The sequence below is a fragment of the Astyanax mexicanus genome, chromosome 2 (assembly GCF_023375975.1).
Source record: "Astyanax mexicanus isolate ESR-SI-001 chromosome 2, AstMex3_surface, whole genome shotgun sequence".
NCBI lineage: Eukaryota > Metazoa > Chordata > Actinopteri > Characiformes > Acestrorhamphidae > Astyanax > Astyanax mexicanus.
The window spans coordinates 54,672,672-54,697,469 of NC_064409.1; the positions used below are offsets into that span (position 1 = coordinate 54,672,672).

The window sequence follows — 24,798 nt, forward strand, 5'->3', positions numbered from 1 at the left end:
AATTATAAAACATTTAAGTGCTCCTATATGATCAGTAGAGCTGAAAAAAGAGAATAATGAGTATAGAGACAAGAAGGTCCTCATAATGTTATGTTTGATCAGTGTAGATTTAAATTTTATTTGATTCCAAAAGAAATTCTTGATGTTTTTATTTGTTGTTCAGTGAGTGTATTTACCATTTGTGAAGAAATAACAATTCCCACAACCCCAGAGAAATCTCTTTTATTACCTTACAAGTGGATGTGGTCTGAAGATCCTCTATAATTTCAGTATGTAAATTTCATTGTACTGCTTGGTTTATAGTATCTTTTACAAACTGATTAATGTTGTTTTCTAAAGCAAGCAGGCTTAGATTCATTTATGCACTGGCCCCAAACCAAACACTACTTGTACAGCAAAGGGTACATTAGCATGTGCATAAAACTTCTTTATAATCTCACAAATATATAAAAAAACAGTTTTTGGGCTGTGGAAATGTACTTTAATTTATAAAGACACTAAATTCTTACTTTCAAACTTAAGGTTAATATAAATAAGTTAATGTATTTGTCATTTTTTTTTGTGGGAATAACTTTCTTTATTATCCAGTAAAGGCTTTCCACTATATTTTAGAACATTACTGTAAGAAATGTATTATACTCAATAACAAAAAATGACCAACATCCTACCTCATTTCAAACTCCCCAATTCATCCCAAAAATACTCGATAGCGAATGAACCATCATTCCTGCTACAATTGTGGGGGCTTTATACTCTTGTAGTCCACGCCTGGCATTAGACTCAGTACCAATATGGTAATCTTTATCTGCTACAGAGCATCTCATCTCTACAGGGACTAGACAAGCTGGAGTCTGCACCTTTAAGTAGCAGAATGCATTTAAAAGAAGGGAGTTACTTTTTCTTTTTTGATATGAAAGCAATATTTACACTGTGTTCATTTTTATGATATATGTAGCAGAGACAGATTATATCCTCCTATTTTATTTCCACTCCAATCATTAAAACAGAGAGTACTTTATTTTTATTATGACATGTTGAATCACTGATGTTTTCATGCATCTTGGCATGTTCTCCTCCACCAGTCTTACCCACTGCTTTTGGATAACTTTATGTCACTCCTGGTACAAGAATTCAAGCAGTTCAGCTTGATTTGATGGCTTCTTCTTAATTATATTCCAGAGGTTTTCAATTGGTAAAATCAAATGAACTTATCATTTTTAAGTGGTCTTTTGTTCTTCCAGAGCTGTATATTGCAGAAACACACTTTGCAATAACCTTTTATAGTCTTTTTCTTCATAACATGCATAAAAAATGGATAGTATTAAGTTTGGCTGGCTAGATAGCTGGCTTGCAAATTTCATGGTCACCCTTAAATAGTGCAGCAGTTACATTCTAGCCCCTGAGGCTGATGCGTTTAAAATGGAATGAGAAAATTTGAACTGGAAGCTTGCAAATAGCTAACTTCATCTTCCCATCACAGAGGGATTTTAAACTAAACGATGCCCTAAGTTGAACTAAAGTTCAGCAGAGAGTTTGCTAAATTTTACCACTCCTCTGCTATTACAACAGCTAGGGTGAAACGATTCCTTTTGTAATTTTCTTTGCCTTAAGGAATCGTTTATTTAATTGTATAGCTCAAAGCACCGTATTTTACATGGACTACCTTTAATATGGCAATAATGACAAAAAAGGCACGGTGTTTGACACAAAAATCACACCCTATCGTCTTATCAGATTAATAGCTCATGAATTCCTAAAATCATCAGCATAAACCATTTAAATGTCTAGAAAGAGCTATAAAGAAATCCTACAGTTTCTAAAAATGAGCGTCATTTCCCTCCAGTGAGGAATCTGTGATTAATCCATTGTGAAAAACACCCAATAAAGCACTCAATGAAGCGCTCCTTTTTCAAAATTTCTGTAAAGCTAAAGTTTTTAAAGAAACTTTCACTTGTTTATTGCTTTATTTCTCAGTTTTCAGTAACATATCTCGTTCTGAAGTATAATCCAGTGTCTGAGGCCAGTTCTATGTCGTCTCTGACTTTCCCCACAAGGTCAGAGCATGATATCAATGCATGAGCTTCTAAACAAACAAAGTTTGGAACCATTGATTCAAATATGCACTCCTCAATGCGTCCAAACACCACACAGATCACACGATAATTCATAAAATATCAGCAGATTTTAAAAGTTTAAAAGTCTCCCAGCCTTCAAGGCATTGTGACAACACACTTTGTTACAGTTTGTTGCTATGCACAGTGTAAATTTAAGAAATAAAACTGTCATCTAAAAAGAATTGGTCGCTTATGATTAAGTGAAATGTCTTATTTCTCTTTAAATAAACTGATGCAAAATGTTTTAACCAACTAGATTTTAGTAGAATACTCCATTACTAAAATATTAGATGCAGAGCTGCAGCTCTAGAAAACAGACCGACAGGGCCTCCTACAGATAATCGCTAGTAGTCTATAAAGGCAGAGGCCTTTTAAATTTATTTATTTTGACGACCTCCTGAAAGTACTCAGGTTTCTTAAGGGAAGAATTTCAGTCATTTTCTCTTGTAACTCGTTTTTTCAAGGTGAAGGGCGACACTCGAAAACAAGAAATGAGGGTACAAATGAGAATAGAAATTGGCACTTCATTAACCACAATGTAGCAGACTGAAGGATTTGCAGAGCAGCTACAATATTCAACCCAACTCTTAGCTTGTGTAAAGGATTAACACAGAATTGCTCCCCGAGGATCTGAGCTGGGGCCACAGGCTGTGTTTTAAATGGCTGTGTAATTAACATACTTACCCAAATGTCAGCAAACCACACAAAATGCAGTCTAAATATAAACAGTAAAAATAATAATTAACAAGAATAACAATGTAACCCTTTCAGATTTAGCTACTATTTAAATTCACTCACCTGACAGGCATTGTAGAGCAGCTGATGCTCAAACTTCTTGATGCCCAAGATCTGCTGGAACATCTCATAGAGCTGCTCCTTACTGAGGATGAGCTCGGACACTGCGCTGAAGGGCATGCGGCCCTGCGGTCGCCGCTGGTCTTCATCGCCTCTGAAGATGGTGTCGTACTTGGTGATCCAGGAGCTCAGGACAGTCTCTTTGCTCAGGCCGTCAATCTCAGGTAAGCTGCGCACACGACGTTCAATGTTCTTCTTAAAGACCTCGCGGAAATCACTGGCTGAGCAGCCTCCACTCTGCACCATGCGGGCAACTCGATCACTCTTCAGAAAGCCCTGCAACAAAGAGACAAACGTATGTGTCAGATGTATGAGACCACTTTATGACAATGTTTTTCCTTGATTTTATCAAATTGAAAACCTCTGGAATATAATCAAGAGGAAGATGGATGATCACAAGCCATCAAACCAAGCTGAACTGCTTGAATTTCTGCACCAGAAGCAGTGTTGGGAGTAACGGCGTTAAAATAAACGGCGTTACTAACGCCGTTACTTTTTTCAGTAACGAGTAATCTAACTAATTACTCTGACTGTAACTATAACGCCGTTACCATTTTCGACACTCCGTTACTGCACGTTACTTTAGCAGCTGAATGAACTTTTTTTAACTTTGCGCATACAGACAAAGAGCCCTATCATACACCCCGCACAAGGCGTGTAGCGTGGCGCTTTGCCACCCGTCAACAGTCTATTTTTAGGCCTTGCACGCTTCCTTAAAATAGCGTTGGACTTTGGAATATATTAACACCGATGGGCGTGGTGGTCTGGAAATGATGTGTGTTGAGGTAAATTTCTGGCGTGTTTTTATCTTGGCGGCGGAAAAAAGCTTAGCGCGATTGCTCACCCTGCGCTCCAAAATACTCCATACCATCACATCTTTACCACATAAAAATAAACCACACCCAGAGCCTTCAGCAATCAACTATGAAAAAATATATATACTTAAAAATCTGCACTGTAACTATAAATTATTATTAGTTATATTTATTTCTGTCAGTTATAAGGATTTATATTTATGTTTAGTACACAGACTAAATAACTGTAACTAGGCATTCTGCTGTTTAAAAATTTCAACAGATGCTTATTCTCACTCAAATGCTGGAGTTTTGAAATGGAAAATTAAAAGAGAAAATAACTTTGACTGAACATAAATTTATTTTAGTTAACTTTGCTATTATTTAACTGAATTTCACTTTTATATCTGAAAAACAAAGCACATTGTCAATCTGGCGCGTGGTGCTGCCCGTCAATTATATAAAACTTAAAACATTTGAAATACACAGAAATATAACGCTATATGTTAGCATTCGTTTCTTATCACCAGGGCAAATTTATTAAAATATTAAATATATTAATTCATGAATTAAAATCTCGTCCAGCGCTCTGAAATGCCAGGCACGCAAAGTGGTGCTTGGCGCAGCGGCGCGGCATTGCGCGCAGAATAACCTCTGTCTTCTAAAAAAAAGTTTTTATAAATAAGATCTGACAAGTATACTAAAATTAATGTTATTAAACTTACTAAAGTACTGTTAATTAATAAAGAGAAATCAGGCAAAATGCGCTGCGCCTCTCTCTCTCTCTCTCTCTCTTTCGCAGCGCGGAGCTGAATTCAGCGCGAGGCTATAAATAATTTACAACTCAGTTCAGTTAAATAAAAATAAGTAAGGACCTGTAAGTTAATCAAATATTGTCAAATATAAAGGATAGGTTGAGGTTTTGGTGAGCTGTTTTCATGATTTGAAACTGAAACTAACCGAAACTTTTATTATTCTGCGCAAAAAGCCTGTGATTGTTTTAAATGAGTTTTTTAATGGATTTAAATGAGTTTTTTTAACGGATTGTTGTTTTTGTCCATTCTTTTGTTTTGTTTATATATACACTTATTTCTTTGAGTGTGGTTTGGTTTGTTTAATTTTTATCCCCAGACGTGTATTTGTTTTTTCCGTTTTTTTTTTCAGTATTACATGTCTTAGTAATTTTCTTTGGTCCTGTGGAGTTTTTCGTTTCTTATTTTTTTTATTCGTTAGACTATATTTTTGTCAACATTTTGGGTTTATTTTTGTTTGTTATTTTTCTAATAATAATAGTAATTACATCATTTATTTTCTTTATTTATTCTTTATTTATTTATTTTTACAGGGCGAAGTAACGCAATAGTTACTTTTACTGTTAACTAGTTACTTTTATAGTGGAGTAACTCCGTTAGTAACTCAGTTACTTTTTTGGAGAAGTAACTAGTAACTATAACTAATTACTTTTTCAAAGTAACGTGCCCAACACTGACCAGAAGTAACATAAGGTCACCCAAAAGCAGTGTGTAGGACTGGTGGAGGGGAACATGCCTAGATGCATGAAAACTGTGATTAAAAAAAAGGGTAATTCCACCAAATATAGATTTCTTTTGTTATTTCAGCCATTTCCCATTGTCTGCAAATAAATGACCTAAATGAAAATATATTTATTTGGAATTTGGGAGAAATGTTTTCCGTAGTTTATACAAAGAACAACAATGTTTTACTCAAACATATACCTATAAATAGCAAAATCTGAAAAACTGATTCAGAAACTAAAGTGGTATCTTGATATTTTCCAGAGCTGTATTTATTTTCTTAAACATTTAAAAAGGCGTTCACTTCATTTGTAATCCTTCAAGAATCCTCTTTATGTTGAGATGCTTAGAGGAAAACCAGCCCTGAAACTCTGAATGAACCAAAATAGGAAAATAATACTTTTAAAGCTGAATAAAGTCTTTTTTCAGTCGTTAGTGGCTCAGCTGTGTACTTTTTTGTAAATAAAATTTTATTTTATTATCCCCAGTTCTTACTCCTGTAATCCATTTCCAGGCTTGAATGGCTGTGTAGAATATCAGAGTCTGGGAATGGGATGTTTGTCTGGGTGAGAGATTTTGTGCCCCTGACAGATGTAGTAGGAACCTACAGAAAACCCGGGAAATATTTCGTCATTTTCGTTTATGTATTTCTCCCAGTAAGTGGCGTCTTAGGCATACATGAGCTGGTGAAGCATAAAGGCAGCAGCAGATGGAGACGATTCGCAGCTCCTTACTGCAAGTAATGGAGCGGAATAAAGCCACTTCAGCTGCCTCGTCTTGAAAAAGAAAGAAACGTGTTTATGTCGGAAGCACCATAATCACGACACGCGGGGAAAGACTGGTGTGCAACAGGAGCTAAGCTGGCAGTCCACAGCTACTCCACAGCTAAAGGTTACAGCATGAATAGCTCCGCAGCGCTGTGCAGCTCACATATCAGCCAAAGCTCATTTAAATCCCAACAGAAGAATCCAAAATGTGCATACAGGTAAGAAATGTCTAAAAATGTAGAAAATGCTGAAGAATTTAAATGATTTGATTGGCATATACTGGCAAACTTTACCAAAAAAATATACACTTTATAAAAAGTATAAGCAGACGCAGATCTCACATTGAATAAAAAGTAAACATCCAGAACGCAGGTGTAGTTCAGGGCTAAACCGACAAACAAAAACGAGTGTGTAAACAAACACAACCTTTAATAAAAAGGCCAATTTGTTCACTCGCTGATGTCTGAGGAGATTTCTAAAGGTATTTCTGTAGGTATCCCACTTATTTCCTCAGAGTGAAAGAGTGACTTGTAGCCCTGAACTTTTGACAGCGTGTCTGAGCGAGTGAATGAGTAAGTAGCCTAAATATTTCACGCTCCTGCGGGGAGAATTAATCACTTCCTCCCTCCCCGTCGAGGTGACTAGGGTAATAGGCAAGCTAGGAGGCCTGTGGCAAGAAAAGAGAACAAGAATTCACTTTTCTTCTCTTTCCTTAACACGTGTCCTTAGGCTGTTCTGTTCTCCGACATTTAACATCCCTATCGAACACCCATTCTTTTTACCACTTTATTTGGAATTTGTCCAAGATATTTTCCCTTTATTTCAATCACAGACATTACAGTTACATAAGTAATAACGAACAGAGAATATTGCCCTTCAAACTTTAATATGAATTGTATTGCTATTGTATCTTTTAATTTCCAGTAATTCCTAGAAGGCTGGGTGTATTCTTTACAGCCTTGTAATTGATTGACAAAATTTGCTAGAATTTGTTATGACATGCAATTCATACCTTCTAGAAAACAACTCTCTCATGCAGCTCGTTAAGGATGCAGTAAAATGTAGTAAAAGTTCGACCTTTTAAACTAATAAATCTGGTCAGATGAGGGCAGACTGGCACTCTACAGGAATCCTTGAACCCCTGAAAGTCTCCCATAATTGAAACTCATCCAGCACAGTAATAAGCTGTGCAAAGGTTACGACCTGTGAGTGCTCTTTCACAGCACAATCGAGCCATACTAGAAAATCATTTCTGATTGGTGACTCTGTTGTGTTCAATTGGACAATGGATGTGGACGGCTTTTCTTCACTATGTCAGTCTAAATCATAAAAGCACAGTTTTATAGCCTTGAAACTACTTCAACAAATTCACAGAGAGGCGAAGGTCCAAATTATACAGCAAATGTGAGTGTGCCAACTCTCCAATAAACAATGTAAATAAAACAAAAAATATTACTTTTAGTCCTGTCTGTATTACTTTAGACATTTTTTCTATAGATTTTCAAATGAATTCAGTCTCAGATTAGCTGTTTGGAACAGACTTCACAAGTCACTGGAGAATCGTGAATATGTGTACAACCCATTCAGTCCACTTAAAATGAGTTGAATGGTCTTATTGTGGAAAAAAAAAATATTTGTTCAGCTAAAGATTTTCAAGGTTTGCTCTAAAGGTAAGATTTGAACACAAGTCTCTTATGATTAGGCGCATCACATTCTTTTATTCATCAGGACACGGCCATGGCTATGACCCACACTTACAGTGTTTCATAGCTATTTACAATGTTACTTTCAGGGTGCCAAACTAAAACAGCAGGTGTACAAGGTGTCTGGAACCATGGTGCAGGACAAAACACCAGAATTTGGTCCAATCAAACAAGCTAGGTGGACCAAGACAGACAAACTGGACAATGGTCTGGTTCATTTGCAGTGTGATGGTTTATATTTTGGACTAATTACAGGAAGCTGGGGCAGGCTAACGTCACCCTTTAAACCATAGAAGAAGAAAAACAACTGGTGTTGTGCTGAAATTGGACTTCTCTTTTGTGTACAAACTCATCACGCAGCAGTACAGATTATGCTGGTAGGCTGGAAGGTAATTTCTAGGTGATTGATTATTTATCAAAATAAATAAAAGGAATCCAAGGATAATCTGTTATTCTCATTCTGTGGCCATGCATTTTTACTTTAATTGAGCTGAAAACTGTCAGAGGGGCAGAATTTTACACAACACCAGCAACTGAAACCATTCTACGAACCAGTCTACAAATCACTGCAGAGTGAAACCAAAACTAACACGCCTTTAGTGAGCATTCTAACTGCAGTTGGAACATTACACATATCCACAGAGAACACCAACTATGCTCAGCCTACACGAACAACAGCAATTTTCCTAATTGTCACAGGATTCAAATTATAAACTATGAATTATAATATGAATAGAATAGTAAGTCCACATGTAATAAAAATCCCTAAATGCAATCTACTTGTTATTCTGCATCATAAAATGGATTTTTGAAGTGAATGCTTGACTGAAAAGATAAGTCTGTCATACATTTAAATCAATCACTGTTAATTAAATGATCACAGATAATTGCCTGTGTACTGCATGTTTCTGAAATGAAAGCTTTAACTGAGAGAACTTTTAACTCCTCCAGCTTATTTTTATTACATTAGTTAGCATGAGAAAGGTCATAGTGGGTCCAGCAACCTATGCTTTGTGCGTTTACACACCTGAAAGACTGGACCAGACTCTAAAACAAAGTTAGTGTGTTTTTTTTTTTTGTTTTGTTTTTTTTTTTAGATCCAACCAATCTGAAAAGTCTGCAAGTCTGGACCAAACATGGCAGCTGTGAAAGTACCCTTAGATATAGTAATTACACTAAACCCAGGTCATAAAGCGCGGTCTTTAGAAATGCTTAGGCCTACGCTGCTTTTACATCTACTTTGATTGTTCTGGACTTTGAGACTTTTCAGTTTGGTCAGAACCGAAGCAGCAGTTTTCTAGATGCTTCATAATTTCAGACTAATTACAGGACGTTGAGTCAGTCTTTAGAGGAAAAACTAATTGGTGTTGTGCTAACTCCCCTTGGCACGTCATACAGCAGTATGAACACAAACACTTACACTGGGAAGTGATTTATTAATTTTAACAGTAAATTAACCCTTATTTAAAAAACAGAAATGAAAGGAATTAGAGGATAACCTTTATTACTTATTTTAATGTACACTAAGGGGAGTTGGATTTTAACAGAGAGCTAGAATTTGTCACAACACCTGGCAAAGAAACTCGCCGAAATCCTAACTAACATTCTACAAATCAATTAATATGAAGTATAGAGAGACCCACCCATGTAGCTGATGACGACAGGATGTAGTAAAGTTCTTGCGAAACTGCAGAGTGAAACCAAAACTAACGGGACTTTTCGGTCCGGACTTTAGATGTAAAAACGCCCTTAAAAATGTCAGGCTCATCTCCTGATTTTAAAGGCCACATACATTCTTGCTTTTTACAGTTTACTGTCCTCCTGCTTCTTTTAATAGATTTTCTATCAGGCGTAATTCTTTCTAGTTAAAAGGCTCTAATCATTGAAAATGTTAATGTTTATGTTATGAAGACTCATCTGATCTGCTTAAAATTGCTTTTGAATCAATTTAAAATGATTTAAGATTCACTAAGAACATTAGAGGGCCTAGTTATTGATGTAGACATACGTATATGAGACTCAGTATTATTATGTCTGAGGACTGAGATAGAGAAATTAGTTACTCTTTCTAAACATGATTTTATCTCTAATCGTTACCTAAATCACGTATAAAGTTGTTCTAAAAGACAATACCTGTCAGCTGCTCAACAGCAAATGCACTTATTGATGACCTTCTTAGACTTAAGCATTATCTTCTTTCATCACACCCTGAAGATATTGAGCATGTAGCAGAAAATCTACAATCTGTGCTCTGTTCAAACTCAGATAACACTGCAGCTATCAAGATTAAGGCAATGACCACACACATACCCGTTTTCACCACTGTTTCCCAACTAACTGGGAAACAAAGAAACTCAAATCTTTCTTTTGACTTTAGCTGAAATGATTACTTTTTTCCTCTTATTAATGTTTTTGTATTGTTTGTCCACAATTAAAACTACCAGTTGTCCAGTTGTCACAAACTGTCATTGGCTTGTGTATTGTGAACTGCTAAAAGACACTCAACAGTAGGGCTGCACGATATTGGAAAAAAATTACATTGCAAATGTTCTTTTTCCGACTATATATTGCAACATTAAACGATGCAGGGCCCATGACATCACCAGCCCCGCCTCCACCCGCGCACTGTCTCACGTCCAGACCAATCAAGAGCTGAGTCTCAAAACCAGAGAAAAACAGCAAAACATCAGTAATCGGCCCTTTAATCAGGCATTTAAATGGCTTTTTAAAAGTAAATAAGTGAATTTTTCTGGGATTAAAAGTATGAATTCAGCTGTAACTGGAAATATCTGCGCAAAACTGTGCTGGACTGAGGTGCACAGCTTTCCACACGTGTTTACAAGCACATGCCAAACCATGTGGATGGAGGCCATGCGGTTACCTCGTGTTTACTCATGCCCACCTCGCTTCCCCTCCCCCCTCTCGCTTCTCAGGGAGCAGCAGCCTGTCACTCACACAGACACAGAGACAACGCTGTGTATCTACTTTTTGTGTCAAGAATCAAAACATTGCAACATGACGTGTTTGATTTAATTGCCTTAAGTGACATAGCACGTCCTGCGATGTGACCATTGCGCATGCGCACATCGCGATGACAATGCTTAAACGATATATTGTACAGCCCTACTCCACACAGACATGTCACAGATGCTTGGCAAACATTTAGCAGGTTTATTATCTAGACCTGTTGGTAACTGTAAGTCAAGAGCAGCGACTGCCTACAGCCAATAGGATTGAGTTGAAAGAGAACCACACGTCCGACCAAAGTATATTCTGCATGGCATCACTTGTTCTCCCTTAAATTTAGTTCTTTCATACTGATGTGACAAAAATGTGTTTTTGGAGAGCAACCAGATGACTTGGCGATTTCCCAAGTTGAAGTTGGGTTATTCTTGAACCTGTGAAAATGAAAGACTGGCTTTTACAAAATCAGTCATGTAGTGTAAACAGCACAATGACCTGGTGACTCAAAAAGACACGTAGTGTGAACTATATGCATCTGGCACAGCTTCAGTACTTTAATGCAGTCAGAAAACTGATTCGCTATGATTAATTGGCTTCTTAAAATCATCTTCCTAGATCATTGCTACATTGGATATCCTAATGTCTCCAAACCACTGCTTACCAACAACTTGTCTCAAGTCGAGTCTCAGATTTACAGTATACCCAAATCACTCCATTAACAATCATTAAAAAATATATATACATAAAATACACAGAAAAATACATAATAATATACATAAAAAATACAATGCATGAATAAAAAAATGTTATTTTTAAATTCACTAATTGCAGGCATCAATACCCCCTGTATCACAAAGATCACAGAGAAAATATTGTCACATAAGTTGTGCACCCACAGCAGAACAATGGTGCTCATCAAGTTCGTCTTCAGTTTTGAACAGAATTCCCTGGCCAGCCTCTCAGTGTTCTTTCCCTCATTTCACCTCCACTGACATTTTAATGCTTTTCTTCAACACTGTTTCCAAAGTTGAAACTTTCAAAGCATTTTTAAAATATATAATTATTCCTCTCTATTCAAAATGTCATGTTTAATTTGAATTAATTCAGTACTGAAAGTCAACAGGTCACACACACAGCTGCACTGCTTCTGAATAATTGTTTTTCTCACAATGCTCGTCACAGACTTAAATCATCCTTTCTCTCAGATGAATTAGAAAATGGCAAAATCCTACATTAGTCTGCACTTGATATAGTGCAGGTTCTGTAGAAACTAAAAAAATAAAAATGAACTGAAAAGAACGAAAGCTTAGATTTACGTAAACACACTCAGAACTGAAGGCTATACAACTGTCTTATGTGTGAATATAAAGAGGACTATAATCATATACTGCTCTTTTTCTTTTATTACAATCAAATTGTCAATTGAGCTTAACCACAAACACTATATTAAATGCAGGAAGGCTTGACTAAGAGCATTTCCCAACCAACAGCACGTCAGGACACTTACCTTCTGTAATGGAAATATGATTAGAAACACAAAAATCATTATCCAGGACATTTAATCTCATGCAAATTTAATCAAATGGTACTTATTTGCTGCTTAGAACAGAATGAGAAATTGCACTATTCCTATATTCCATGACATATCTACCAGAGACAGATTATGTCTGCAAAATATAGTTTGTTTTACTTCACTCTTTGAGACATTGAGTGCATTATTAATATTGTGACATGTTGAATGATTGACTTCTGGTAAAAATTCCTACATCTTATAATATCCAATATACAGCTCTGGAAAAAAATAAGAGACCACATTTTACTAAATTGAAAAGATGGATGATCACAAGCCATTGAACTGCTTGAATTTATCCAAAAGCAGTGTGTAAGACTGGTGGTGGAGAACATGCCAAGATGCATGAGAACTGTAATTAAAAACCAGGGTTATTCCACCAAATATTGATTTCTGGACTCTTAAAACATTATGAATATGAACTTGTGTTATTTGCATTATTTGGGATCTGAAAGCTCCGCACCTTTTTTATTATTTTAGCCATTTCTCATTTTCTGCAAATAAATGCTCTAAATGACAATATTTTTATTTGGAATTTGGAAGAAATTTGTCTGTAGTTTATAGAATAAATCAACAATGTTAATTTTACTCAAACACCTACAAATAGCAAAATCAGAGAAACTGATTCAGTCCCCCCCCACCCCACAATGTTGCACAGTCCTATTTTAAATTGTTAAACTAAATAAAACTTGTAATTAATAAATTGTGCATTATCGCCAAGAAGTTTAAAAAATACCCTAAAATATTGTAATACTATTTACTTTTAATTACAGAAGTGAATTACACATAATTCACTTCTAATTAAGGGGAAATACTACTTAATTTTGAACACTATGTAGAAATGGTTGTAAATTCTGAACAGTTTGTGCAATATCTGCCAACCCTCTCCCATGCCACACACACACACACACACTAAAACTTTAGATTTCTTCGGTTCAAATCCCCTAAGGTGATGTATATTTGGCAAAAATACAAAACTTTTGTAACTGCGTAAGTACTTATGGAGCTGACTGTATTAGCCCACTGTAGTGCTGGTAATTATACTTTCATTTCAAAAGGTAACACGGTCACAATGGAGTGACCTGCTGTAGCCAATGCAATGGGCTCTGTAGGTTGGTGCCTAATGTCTCCATTTTAAGCCAGTACAAATGTCAGCCATTATTACTAATGAATCGGCCACCAAGAGATTTCCTCTCTCCCTGCTGCTCGGCTTAATTGGTGGTTTAAAATCTCACTCAATTATTTATAACCAACAGTGTGTATAGCAGTGTTTATTCCTGAGTTAAGAGATTAATAGGAGACAGAGACAGAGAGATGGAGAACCGTTCACAGCCTTTGATTAAGTCATTTTATGCTAAAATTAGCAGAACTGGCTCCAGACAGCAAGGCTAAAATGATCTGACAGTCATGGACTGGAGAGACACAGAGCCCAGAGTGACCATGAGACACAGAAAATCTGGTCTATTTATCATTTAAGACAAGATGCTTTACAGAGATGATGAGGATTAGAAATATGTACATGTAAACTATATGGAGTATTGATACTAGGGGTGGGTGATATGGACCTAAAATAATATCATGATAATTAATGGTATTTTTGCGATAAAGATACTCTTGGCGATATGACAAAACATTAAATTATTCAAGAATACAGTACTGCAACAACATGAAAATTCTATTATTGCATATGATATGATGGCACACCCCTAACTTAGATAATAAAATACAAGAATTGTAGGAGAAGCCAATGATCCAGAACGGTGTGATACTAATAATGCACTCCATATATCTCCATTAGGGTTGCAACGGTATGAGATTTTCACGGTATGATAACCGTCTCAGAAAATACCGCGGTATCACGGTATTACAGTTTGTTACATATATTATTAAACTGACCCTTAAAGAAATTACAACAAAGGTTTTTTGTTCAATTAACTATTTATTGTAGAAACTACACCATCAGGTGAAGGAAACCATGTTTTTCCACTACTCTTAAGGGCAGTGTATACATAAATAGTTGGTATATAACCAGATACTGCAGAAAGAGGGGATTTATTTCTGACATGATCCTCACAATAGGGATTTCTATTTTAAGGCTTTCACACCTTAAAACCTTCAACATATGAAAAACAGGCACGTCGGAATTTGAAAATTAAGGCATGTATGAGCTACTCACAGGTAAAGATTCTCTTTTATCTTTATATCTTTCTTTTATCTTTTATCTTATAATTCTGCAGTTTCTCAGTGTTTTCTGTCGTATTTTGCGGCTAGCGCGAGCGCTTACAACTAACACCGCGGGCCGCGAGGTGCCGCCGCGCTGCCGCTGTTATGCCGAATCCGACTCCCTGCTCAATCCGACTCCCGCTTCGGCACAACACCTCCCGCTGTAGAACTGCGGGAGTGAAAACAGCGCTTATAAATGAGTTAGTTAAGTTTCACTTTCAGTTTTCGTTATTTGGTTCGTTTTCATTAACAATATTAATTGGTTACTTAGCAACATTGTGATTATCACACCAGAGCTTTATTTAAAAATAAAATATATAATTAAAAAACAGATGCCTACATCTCAGACTATTTTCTGGGCAGAGAATCTAAGCTCTAGTCTGATGCACTTTCTGCCGTTCTCACCGCTGTGTGCTGAGCAGCTGAAGCGGAGCAGAGTTGCGCATGCGCGGGTGACTTTCTCCGCTGGCTTGCGTTTTACCGGTAATAAGCAAACACACACGGTATGATAACCGTGCATTTTAATACCATGGTATACCGTGAAACCGGTTACCGCTGCAACCCTAATCTCCATATATCCAGGACTAAAGTAAAAATAAATCATACTGGACAGATATAATCTGTCTTTAGTAGATATATCATGGAAAATGAGAACAGTTCTCCATTTTTAAAAGTAGCAAAAAAATAGTATCCTCATGTGATAATTAGGGGTTGCTGATATTTCAGGGTAAAAGTTCAAGATATTTAAAAATGTTGCCGATATTATTACGTATGATATGATATGGCACACCCCTAATTGATACATCTGACAATTCACATTTTTTCCCAAAATCAAGGTTATTTAAAGTAGTTTATCTTGCTTTTTGTTGGAATAAAAGTCTCACTAACACAAATCTCGACTTGAAAACATGGTTCTTCTATGAAAGAACCATTTGTAGCACCTTCATTGTTTAAGAGTGTGGTTCAGCTGGCTACTGATGCTTTAGTGTGTCAATGCGCAGCACCAGCACCCATAACACACAAGAAAAACAGCACAACGAGCTCCGACATCACAGGCTGTTTGATGGTAAGCTACACTTGAGGGTTTGCTGTGCTTCTATACTGGTAACCTTCAGAACAGGGCTCGCGTCTAAGCATCCTTCAGATAATGATGGCCAACACAGTCTCGATCAGTTATATGGCTGCTCATGAATAAAACATGCCTGCTTTTCAGAATGGAGCTGAATGAAACATTAAAACGTTAAATCTTTACTCCTTTCTTTCCTTCTCTTCTGACATCCAGACCGATTGCTTCCGATGCAACATAAACTACAAGCGCCTCAGGGTGGCTGCTCACACATGCCTGGAATTAAACACATTTACTTTTAGTTTAAGATATAGCTTACATACATTAAAATTTAGTCTGAGCACAAACAAGCCACATGAACTGAACACTACTGCACTCTATCTGACAGCTTAAAAAAAAAAGAAAACGCTTGGGAACACTGCTTTTATATTGCCGTTTTCTTCCACTCTCCCAACCATTCATTCTAGCCATTTTCCCCTTATCAGGTTTAACTAGAAGTGCTGCAGGCACCTTGGCTTTCCTGGCACAGCGATTACATTTGAATAGAAATCTCTGCAGCGAGCCTCCAGCCCACACCTGAACAGTTTCACACGACAAAACAGTTAGACAGTGAGAAAATGTTCTTTTCTTGCAGTTAAGGCAGACAAACAAAACAGACACATACAAATTTGGTTTATTTAATGCATTATTAAAATCAAGGCACTTTATTCAAAATAAATGTCATTCTAACTCTAATAGATATAGATTTACTGCATTGTCAAAAACCTGTTGTCTGTTGCTTGTCTGTATGCTAGGACAATTCTAGTCAGACACCTATAGTCATGATCATGACCATCCACTGTGCTGTCCACTGTGAGTGGTAATGTCTTCTATGATGTATTCCCAGTTCACACGTGACACTGTGGATCCAGAAATGTTAAATGCCAGTACAGCTTAAGAAACGGAACATCCCAACCATCTGACACCCACTATCAGACCTCACTCAAACTCAAATAATTCATACAGCCTTGCCTTTATCACGCTGGCCAGTGTTTAGTCTTACTCACAAGATAACACCTCACAACTTATACAAGTGTGAGCATTCCCAAGTCATCCCCAGAGGCAACATCATTTTTGTATAGCTGGCTAAATGTAGCCTACCATCTGACTTACTTACTTATCTAACCTGCATGCAAACTGTCCATCACTTATTTGGTTGAGATCCTGCAAAAGATTATTTTATATGGACACCCTGTTTCAGGTTGAAGCTACCTGTGGCAAGCTGAGGATAAGCATACAAATAGAGATTAGATTTTAAATGAACAGTAGAGATGCACCAAAATATTTTTTTGGTCTGAAACCAAAGAAAAATAAACATTTGGATATCTCTTAAAAACAATAATTTCAGGTTTCATAAAATTTGCTACTTTTCACCAGCAGTGCGATAAGTGCAGGAGAGGTGTGGTCCTGCCGCCACTGCTTAACAAATCCTTACATTACAGGAAACTATGCAATATAACGTCTAGTCTTTTTTCAGTATCCTTTTTTGGTCTATTCACATATTTCAGTTTAAAGTGTTTTTGTTAGAGTAACACAAAAGCCAAACACAATTAAAAAAGCAAAGAAAAAGAAAGTTCACACACAAAAAGAAAAAGAATTACGCTGGGTCAGAGTGACCATTTGTTTGGGGAACTTCATACAGCATAGAACAAGCAATGCTGGGTCATTTTAACTGTGTGTGTGTGTGTGTGTTTTATTATATAGTGACCCAGGGCTGGGCTGTGTAAGCCATTTTTATTCAGGATACTGAGGATTCATGGAATTCATCCATCCTTATTTCATGTTTAACCATCTGGCTCAGCTCCTCTGCCTCACAAGAATGATCCAAAACTGCATAATGAGGACAGAGGAGAGGATGCAGTCTGCAGAGCTTCAGAACATAAACAACAGCAGGGGAAAGAAGCTCACAGAAAAGACCACAGTCAACCCGACTCGCCCTGAAACATCACCTTTTCCTTCCTCTTTCCTTTAGCTGAAGATTAGAAGATCCAGGATCATAAAAAAGTCAACGCACCCAGATATGCTAACAGTTTGCCTCAGAACTGAGGCACTTATTAACCACAGTGGAGACTGTGCACTTTAACTGAGCCGGGTCTCATAACCCAACTGTGGGTTCTTACACTGTGTTACAGTACATGAACATACTGTTCAAAATATACTGTAATTCAGTGTAAACACTTTTTTTTATTCTATTTATAAACTTGGATGGGAGAGCAAGAGAAAAAAAAGAAAAGAAATGCGAACAAGAAAAACAGAAAGAAAGATAAGCAGAGTAGTAAACAAGAAGGGGTGAGAAAATGAGATACATACACACAAGAAAGAGAGAAGGAGAGCAAGAGAGAGAGAGAGAGAGAGAGAGAGAGAAAGAGTGATAAGCTAGAGGTAGAGAGAGACAGCGAGGGAGAAAGGAAAAGAAAAAAGAGTGGGGGATTATTTTAATCATTATTACTAAAAAGTAATTATATATCCGTCAATATTTAATTACTTTATTTTTTTTTATTATAGGACAAAAGTGAAAGAAGATAATATTGACTGACTAGTGAAAACAAAATAGAGAAAGAAGGAGGGAGAAAGAAAAAACAAGAGAGTGAACTTGCAATGGGGGGTAAAGATTAAGACTAAGAAGGTGAGAGAGAACAATAAAGACTGAACAAGCGAGAAAGAAAAAAGTAAACAAGAGGAGTAAACAAGAAAGAGAAAAAGAAAGAATCAGAGGAGTTAATGAGTGATTAGGAAAAAGAGAGACAGAAGTGAAGACAGAGGGAATAGAGTGGAATGAGAGAACAGAGAGAGAGAAGGGGAGAGAATGAAATACAAGGGCATTTTAATTTGGAAAGTGTGACATTTTTTCACAGAAAACAACCTGCTGACAGAATCACACTGACAGGTGAGAAAACAGTGAATTTATGTATTATTTCTACACATTACTAAACTTACATCAGCTCACACACACAGAGTCTGAATTTTAAAAAAAGCAAGACAGGTCTATTTTCATAACACAAACATGCAATTCATAAACTTTATGGCTGTCCTATTAACCATATTGTTATAGTTTGAATTTAACTAAGTAAATGTGGGGTTTGATGCTGCAGTTGTTCAAGTCTTGGTTCAGCAACAGTATGTGCTGGAATAATGAGGTCAGCTGACTACCTGAATATACTGAATATAGACCAGATTATTCCATCAATAGATTTATTTTTTCCTGATGACACGCGCATATTCCAAGATGACAATGTCAGGATTCATGGGGCTGGAATTGTGAAAGACTGATTCACACATGGATTGTTCACCACAGAGTCCGGTTCTCAACCTCATTGAGAATCTTTGGGATGTGCTGGATGGAGAAGGCTTTGTGTAGTGGTCAGATTCTACCATCATCAATGCTGCAAGATCTTGGTGAAAAATTACACTGGATTGAAATAAATCTTGCCACATTGCAGAAGCTTATGGAAACAATCCCACAGTGAAACCGTGCTGTAATCAAAGCTAAAGGCGGTCCAACCAAATATTAGAGTGTGTGACCTTTTTTTTTTGGTGGCAACTTTTTTTTTGGGCCAGGCAGTGTATAATAAGAGTTGTGATGATGCCTTGAATAACAGCAAACTTAAACTGAAATACATTCTTACAGTAAGAGAGGGAGCTCTTCATGCTGCAAACTGTGGACATGTGACGTAACAAATCTGCTGGAATGAGAACGAGCTAATGTGAGGTAGAGCTCCACAGAAAAACCAACAGCCAAGTCCTGAAATACCTTAGAGGAGCTTAAAGTAATCTTAAGATCTTTATTTAATCGCCTTTCACACCAATATAAACATTACACAGTTAACATTAGGGGTGGGTGGTATAATAATTCTATTGTATTACGATATTTAAAGACATTTTTCACAACATACACATTTTATAATTATTTTTTGAGATGCAGACAAAATGCATTAGTAGTGTTTTGAAACCCTGCTTATTAGATTGCAGTGCTGTATTCTTTCATTAGATCCAATTGTTATTAATGTACAATATATAATGATATAATTTTATAAATATAATTGCGGTATACTATGACAGTTTTAAAGTATTGTAATGATTTGCAATATATTGAATCGTATCCCCTCTGTATTATGACTCAATCATATTGCCAAGTTTTTGTGGATACATAGCCCCAGTCCGCACGCTACTTTAGCACTTAATAAAGACCCTGCATCAATTCCACTGCCTCTGACCTCGTACCATTCATTTCCTGCCTCGGCTTTGTTTACCAAGCCCGGCTCAAAGCATTTCCATAAACACCACAGAAGAATTTAGCATCCTTAACCTGCGGGAGCTCTGCACCACTCCTAAGTGGGCATGATTGACTATTTTTCCCTCACAATGCTTCAGCACTAAAGGACCAATTTGGCTGAGGCGGTGCATGATCATTACTGTACTATTCACACTGGTCAGGTTCTTTAGATTTGTGAGGCGAGGAAGTATAAAACAGACACAAAAGAGAGCTAAAGCTAATGATAAGCACATGGAGAAATTAACTGACCTTTTCAGCTCGGAAAAATGTTTTCTTTTTCCAGAGGTGAAGTCAGCTTTTGATTTATTTTATGCCTCGTCATTTCAGACAGCATGCTGAATTACAGATCTTTTACAGAGGGTTTTAGATTAGGTCTGACTTTTGCCAGTCCAAAGCATTTCAGTAGCTTGCTTACATTCATCTCTGAAAGGAGTGGAATAATAAGGCCAATGCATTTGCCTTTGCTCCACATTAAAGGCTGATATTTACTTTCAGAGGAGAGCATACTTGGCCTTTGATGTAACCTGACAAAAAGCATACTACAAAGTGCAGCATATAACCAGGGTGGTTTAGTTCACACAGACAGACTGGATGCTGCTGCACATGAGAATCCTGTCTGCGTGTCACAGTGACACAGCTTATACAGACTCATTGACGGCACACTGTGAAAACAATGACATGTTAAATACTTGTGGAAGGATGAAAATGGCAGCTCCCTTATCTACACACAATAGAGCTATTCTCAGCAAGGAACAATTGACAGATTTGTAAAGAAAAAAAATGTACAAGAGGTTTCAGCCACACAGCAGATTTCTGCTGCACTTCTACTTTCTTGGGCACAGCTGAAGTTTTTCACTTTCCCCAACTCTTTCGGTCTCAACTATGACAATAATACATTTAATGACCATTTAATGAATATCTTACAATATTGTCAAATTCCATTAAAAGGGATCAGCCGTCCCATTTCCACAATTACTGCTCCTTCTCTCTACTCCTCTCCTCCATTCCTTGACCTTATTCCAGGGTAGGAGAGAAGCAGTAGGAAGGGAGGAGGACAGGAAGAATAGCACAAGTTTCTGGATGCAGCCCCTGTTTTGTAAGAGGTGGTAGCTCAGGTGACCTTGTTACTTAGCCTAGTCAAACATTTGCCTTTAACATCAATCCAACCAATCATTAGCATTCCAGCCAGCAGAATATATTAACACACGTTCTGTCTACAGGACAAGAGCCTGGTAGAAGCTTACTTCTGTGTTTACATAATCTATAGTTTTAACTATATGGACCATGCTTTGTGCTTTACTTTAAGGTTTACCACATTTTTCACTCTATAAGGTGCACTTAAAATCTAGTATGCCTTATGTATAAATTTCACTAGTCAGGTTGTAAGGAGCAGAAAAGCCACTCCGCTGAAGTACAGCATAATACAGGAGTTTCAGTTAGCATTAGCCGCTAACCCATATTTCCTCATTCAGAGGTGAGTATTATCAGCCTGCTGCTAACCCCGGCTAGCACTGCTGGAGCAGCATTAGCATTACCCGCTAACCGCTCTAGCTCTTTCACCATTCAGAGGTGAGTATATTGGACTGTAGCCTGCGCATTTGCCGTGTTAAACAAGCTATGTGGGACAACGGCTAACAGACAAACTGCTAATATCTCCCAGGCTTACCAGAACACTAAGGCTTCCTTAATGTAGCGCTGTCGCTAGCTGTTAGCCGCTAATGCTTATGCTCCAGCCTTAGTGCTGAAATTTGGTAAACTAAGCTTACTGTAAATAAACGGAAGTGCTTTACTCACCCTAATAAACAGTTTCAGGATCTGTGTAGATTAACATCCAGCGCTCCTTTGACTTTTTTTATTACAGTTTTGTTTACTTAGTTTAGCTTCTCTTAACTTTATCCATCCATATCCATCCCCCCACCACCACCCAGTGGCGAAACCTGTTTTTTCACCCCATGTCATTCAGTGCTGATCGTGAACTCTTCCCTGAAGATATTTTACTCTTATGATCAATTTAATGTTATTTGGAAATTATAGTAAAACATATATTAAAAACTAGTCAGTCAGTATTTGGACAGTGACAATTTTTGTCTGTGTGGTCCTGTAAATAACCTCAATCAGGATCAGCATATGACTTGTGCGTGGACTTTCAAACACATCGTATGAAGTCAACACAAGGCTGAAAATCAAAGTAACACTATTACAGAGATAGCAAAAAAGTTCCCAACTAAAACAATAAATACTAAATAAAGAATGCATAGTCAAAATCAGCTACATTAAAAGGTCCAGAAGACAACAAGAGAAGACAAACACAGAAGCATAGATTTATGTACATTTACAACATCAGGTCAAGTGCACTCTCAAGAAGGCTGATGTATCATTCCTAAAGCTGACACTTAAGAGACGGCTTCATTACTGTAACTATGGAGGGCTTGCTTCAAGAAACAGGATTCTACTGATAACATTTAAGGACAATCAACTGACAGAAAATATCTGAACTGAGGAAACCAAGATTAACTGGAGTGTGAAGAAGAACAGAGAGGTTCAAGTTGTCTTAAGCAGTTATTAGACAAAGCAATAGCATATTATCTGTCAAACATGGTGTATTATAGCATGGGCATGTATGGTGGCACATAATACTGGGTCAGGGGTATTTCTTAATTATGTGACTGTTGATAGAGCAACAGAAAGTATTTTAAAGTGTATAGAGATATACATGCTGCTCAGGTTCAATCAAATGCTGCAAAACTGATAGAATGACACTTCACCGTACAGATAGATAATGATCCACAACATACAGAGAAAGCAACCCAAAAGCTAGGCAAAGAAATCTAATATTTAGTCACCTGACCTTAAGTCAAGTGAGCAGCTTTTCACTTACTGAAGGCAAACTGAAAGCAGAAAGATTCACAAACAAGCTGCAATGGCAGGTGGCTGCAGCAAATACATGATAAAAACATCTCATCTCAGCATTTGGTGAGGTCCATTTCCAGACTGCGGGCTAGAGGTCTGCACTCCCGCGGGAGTCCCGCGGGACCCGCGGGACCCGTCAGAATATGTTGCGGCGCGGGACAAAACTGAATTGTTATTGGCGGGAGCGGTAATTTAATCAATACAGGCCATGCGGGAGCGGGACCACATTAACATGTGGTCCCGCTCCCGCAAATTGATAAATAGTTAAGAAAATTATAATAATCACGCTATGATTCCCATGCAAGCAACAAAAAAACACAAGAAAAATCTCTCGGAGGATGGACACACACACACACATTTTCAGCATCTCTAGCAGGCGTGTGCAGAGGAGGGGGGGGGGGAGGGGGGTGTGTAATTTAAAGGACGACATTTACTATACTGGTGCAAAATAATAATAATAATAATAATAATAATAATAACAATAATAATAATAATAATAATAATAATAATAACAATAACATTGTTATTGTTATTATTATTGTTATTATTATTATTATTATTAATAATAATAATACAAATATTAATTAAACTAATTGAATTTAATTTTATATATTTTTACATTTATTATTTTATATAATATAGATCCACTTCTAATCCACTTCTAGGATTCTTGATGCACCTGATGGCATGTGTTTGGACTGCGAACTGAATTGCTGTTTTAATAAATACATATGTAAATTTGAAGCACTAAATGTAATTAATTCAATTCATATTAGGACTGCGGGACGGGAGCGGCGGGAATGTGTATGTGGCGGGCGGGAGCGGGATTAAAAGAAGTGATTTTTTTGCGGGAGCGGGCGGGAGCGGGACAAAAAGACGCGGGAGCGGGCGGGAGCGGGTTTAAAAAAACAGTCCCGCGCAGACCTCTACTGCGGGCAGTCACTGGTTGCTAAGGATTTGCAGCAAAATAATGCTCATATTTATAAACGTATTAATGTGTCTTATGTATGTTATGCCTTTAAATCAAACCTGACACTACATATAACAGTCACATCTAGAAGTGGACTGATCAGTGTTGGCGCTGATCACTGATACCAATTAAAGGCAAATTTGGTAAATTTACCTAAACTTAAACTGTCTGTAAATAAACATAAGGGCTTTACTCATCCACATAAACTGTTTAAGGAGAGATGGGTAGATTATTGTTTAAGACTCATTTAACTTTTAACTTTTTTTTTTTTAATTATTATTTCTATAATTACAATTTTGTCTACTTGGGCACCAATACTGCATGAACTGTCATGCATTATTTCTTAACAATCAACCACATTAAAAACAATGTGAAACTGCAGCTGAGAGTCTGCTGGAGAGCTTTGTTTGCTCTGCTACTCACTGTATGGGCTGAATTATATGCTGTCATTTATCATGTTTATCTATAAGTTTTACACAAATATATACTGCAGAAAGTGCAGAGAAAAAACTGCAGACTGGCCATGCTGAGCCTGTAGCCCTGACACTGCTAACAAGCAAGTGGCTGAAGCTGTGCCCCAGCTTTCTGTTTTAAGATTGGCTAATCGATTGGCCAATCACTGATCGCGTGTTTTGGCTGAAAATCGGCTGATAGTAATGCATAACCGATCGATCCCTCCATCTCTAGTCACATCATTTGATACATTTTAAATCCAGTATGTATAAATTTTAAATTTAAATTTGATAAGCGTTAACCCCAGACAGAACAGACAATCCACCTTGAAAATGCCAGTTGTGCATGTGATACACAATAGCAAAATAAACAGCGATCTTTAGTACGACATATTGTTTTTAATTTGCTTGTAAGATTGTAATTTGCTTGGCAGATTGTTTAATTATGCAGCACTGCTTCTAAAGATAAATATCTTATTTTGTTGGGGCCCTTTTTGATATAATCTGTAGTAAATAATGATGATTCAGAAGCCTAATTTCAGCTGCAAAAAAAGTATTATACA

General features: G+C 37.1%; 1 protein-coding gene across 9 annotated transcripts in view; it reads right to left on the reverse strand.

Moving 5' to 3' along the window:
* cadps2 (Ca++-dependent secretion activator 2) overlaps positions 1–24,798 on the reverse strand; it is a 189,862-nt gene that overhangs the window by 108,038 nt on the left and 57,026 nt on the right. For all 9 annotated transcript variants that reach the window (XM_049474587.1, XM_007246561.4, XM_007246566.4 and 6 more), the window contains exon 3: positions 2,913–3,245. In XM_049474587.1, the coding sequence (XP_049330544.1) occupies positions 2,913–3,245 (333 nt within the window). The remainder of the gene's footprint in view (positions 1–2,912; positions 3,246–24,798) is intronic.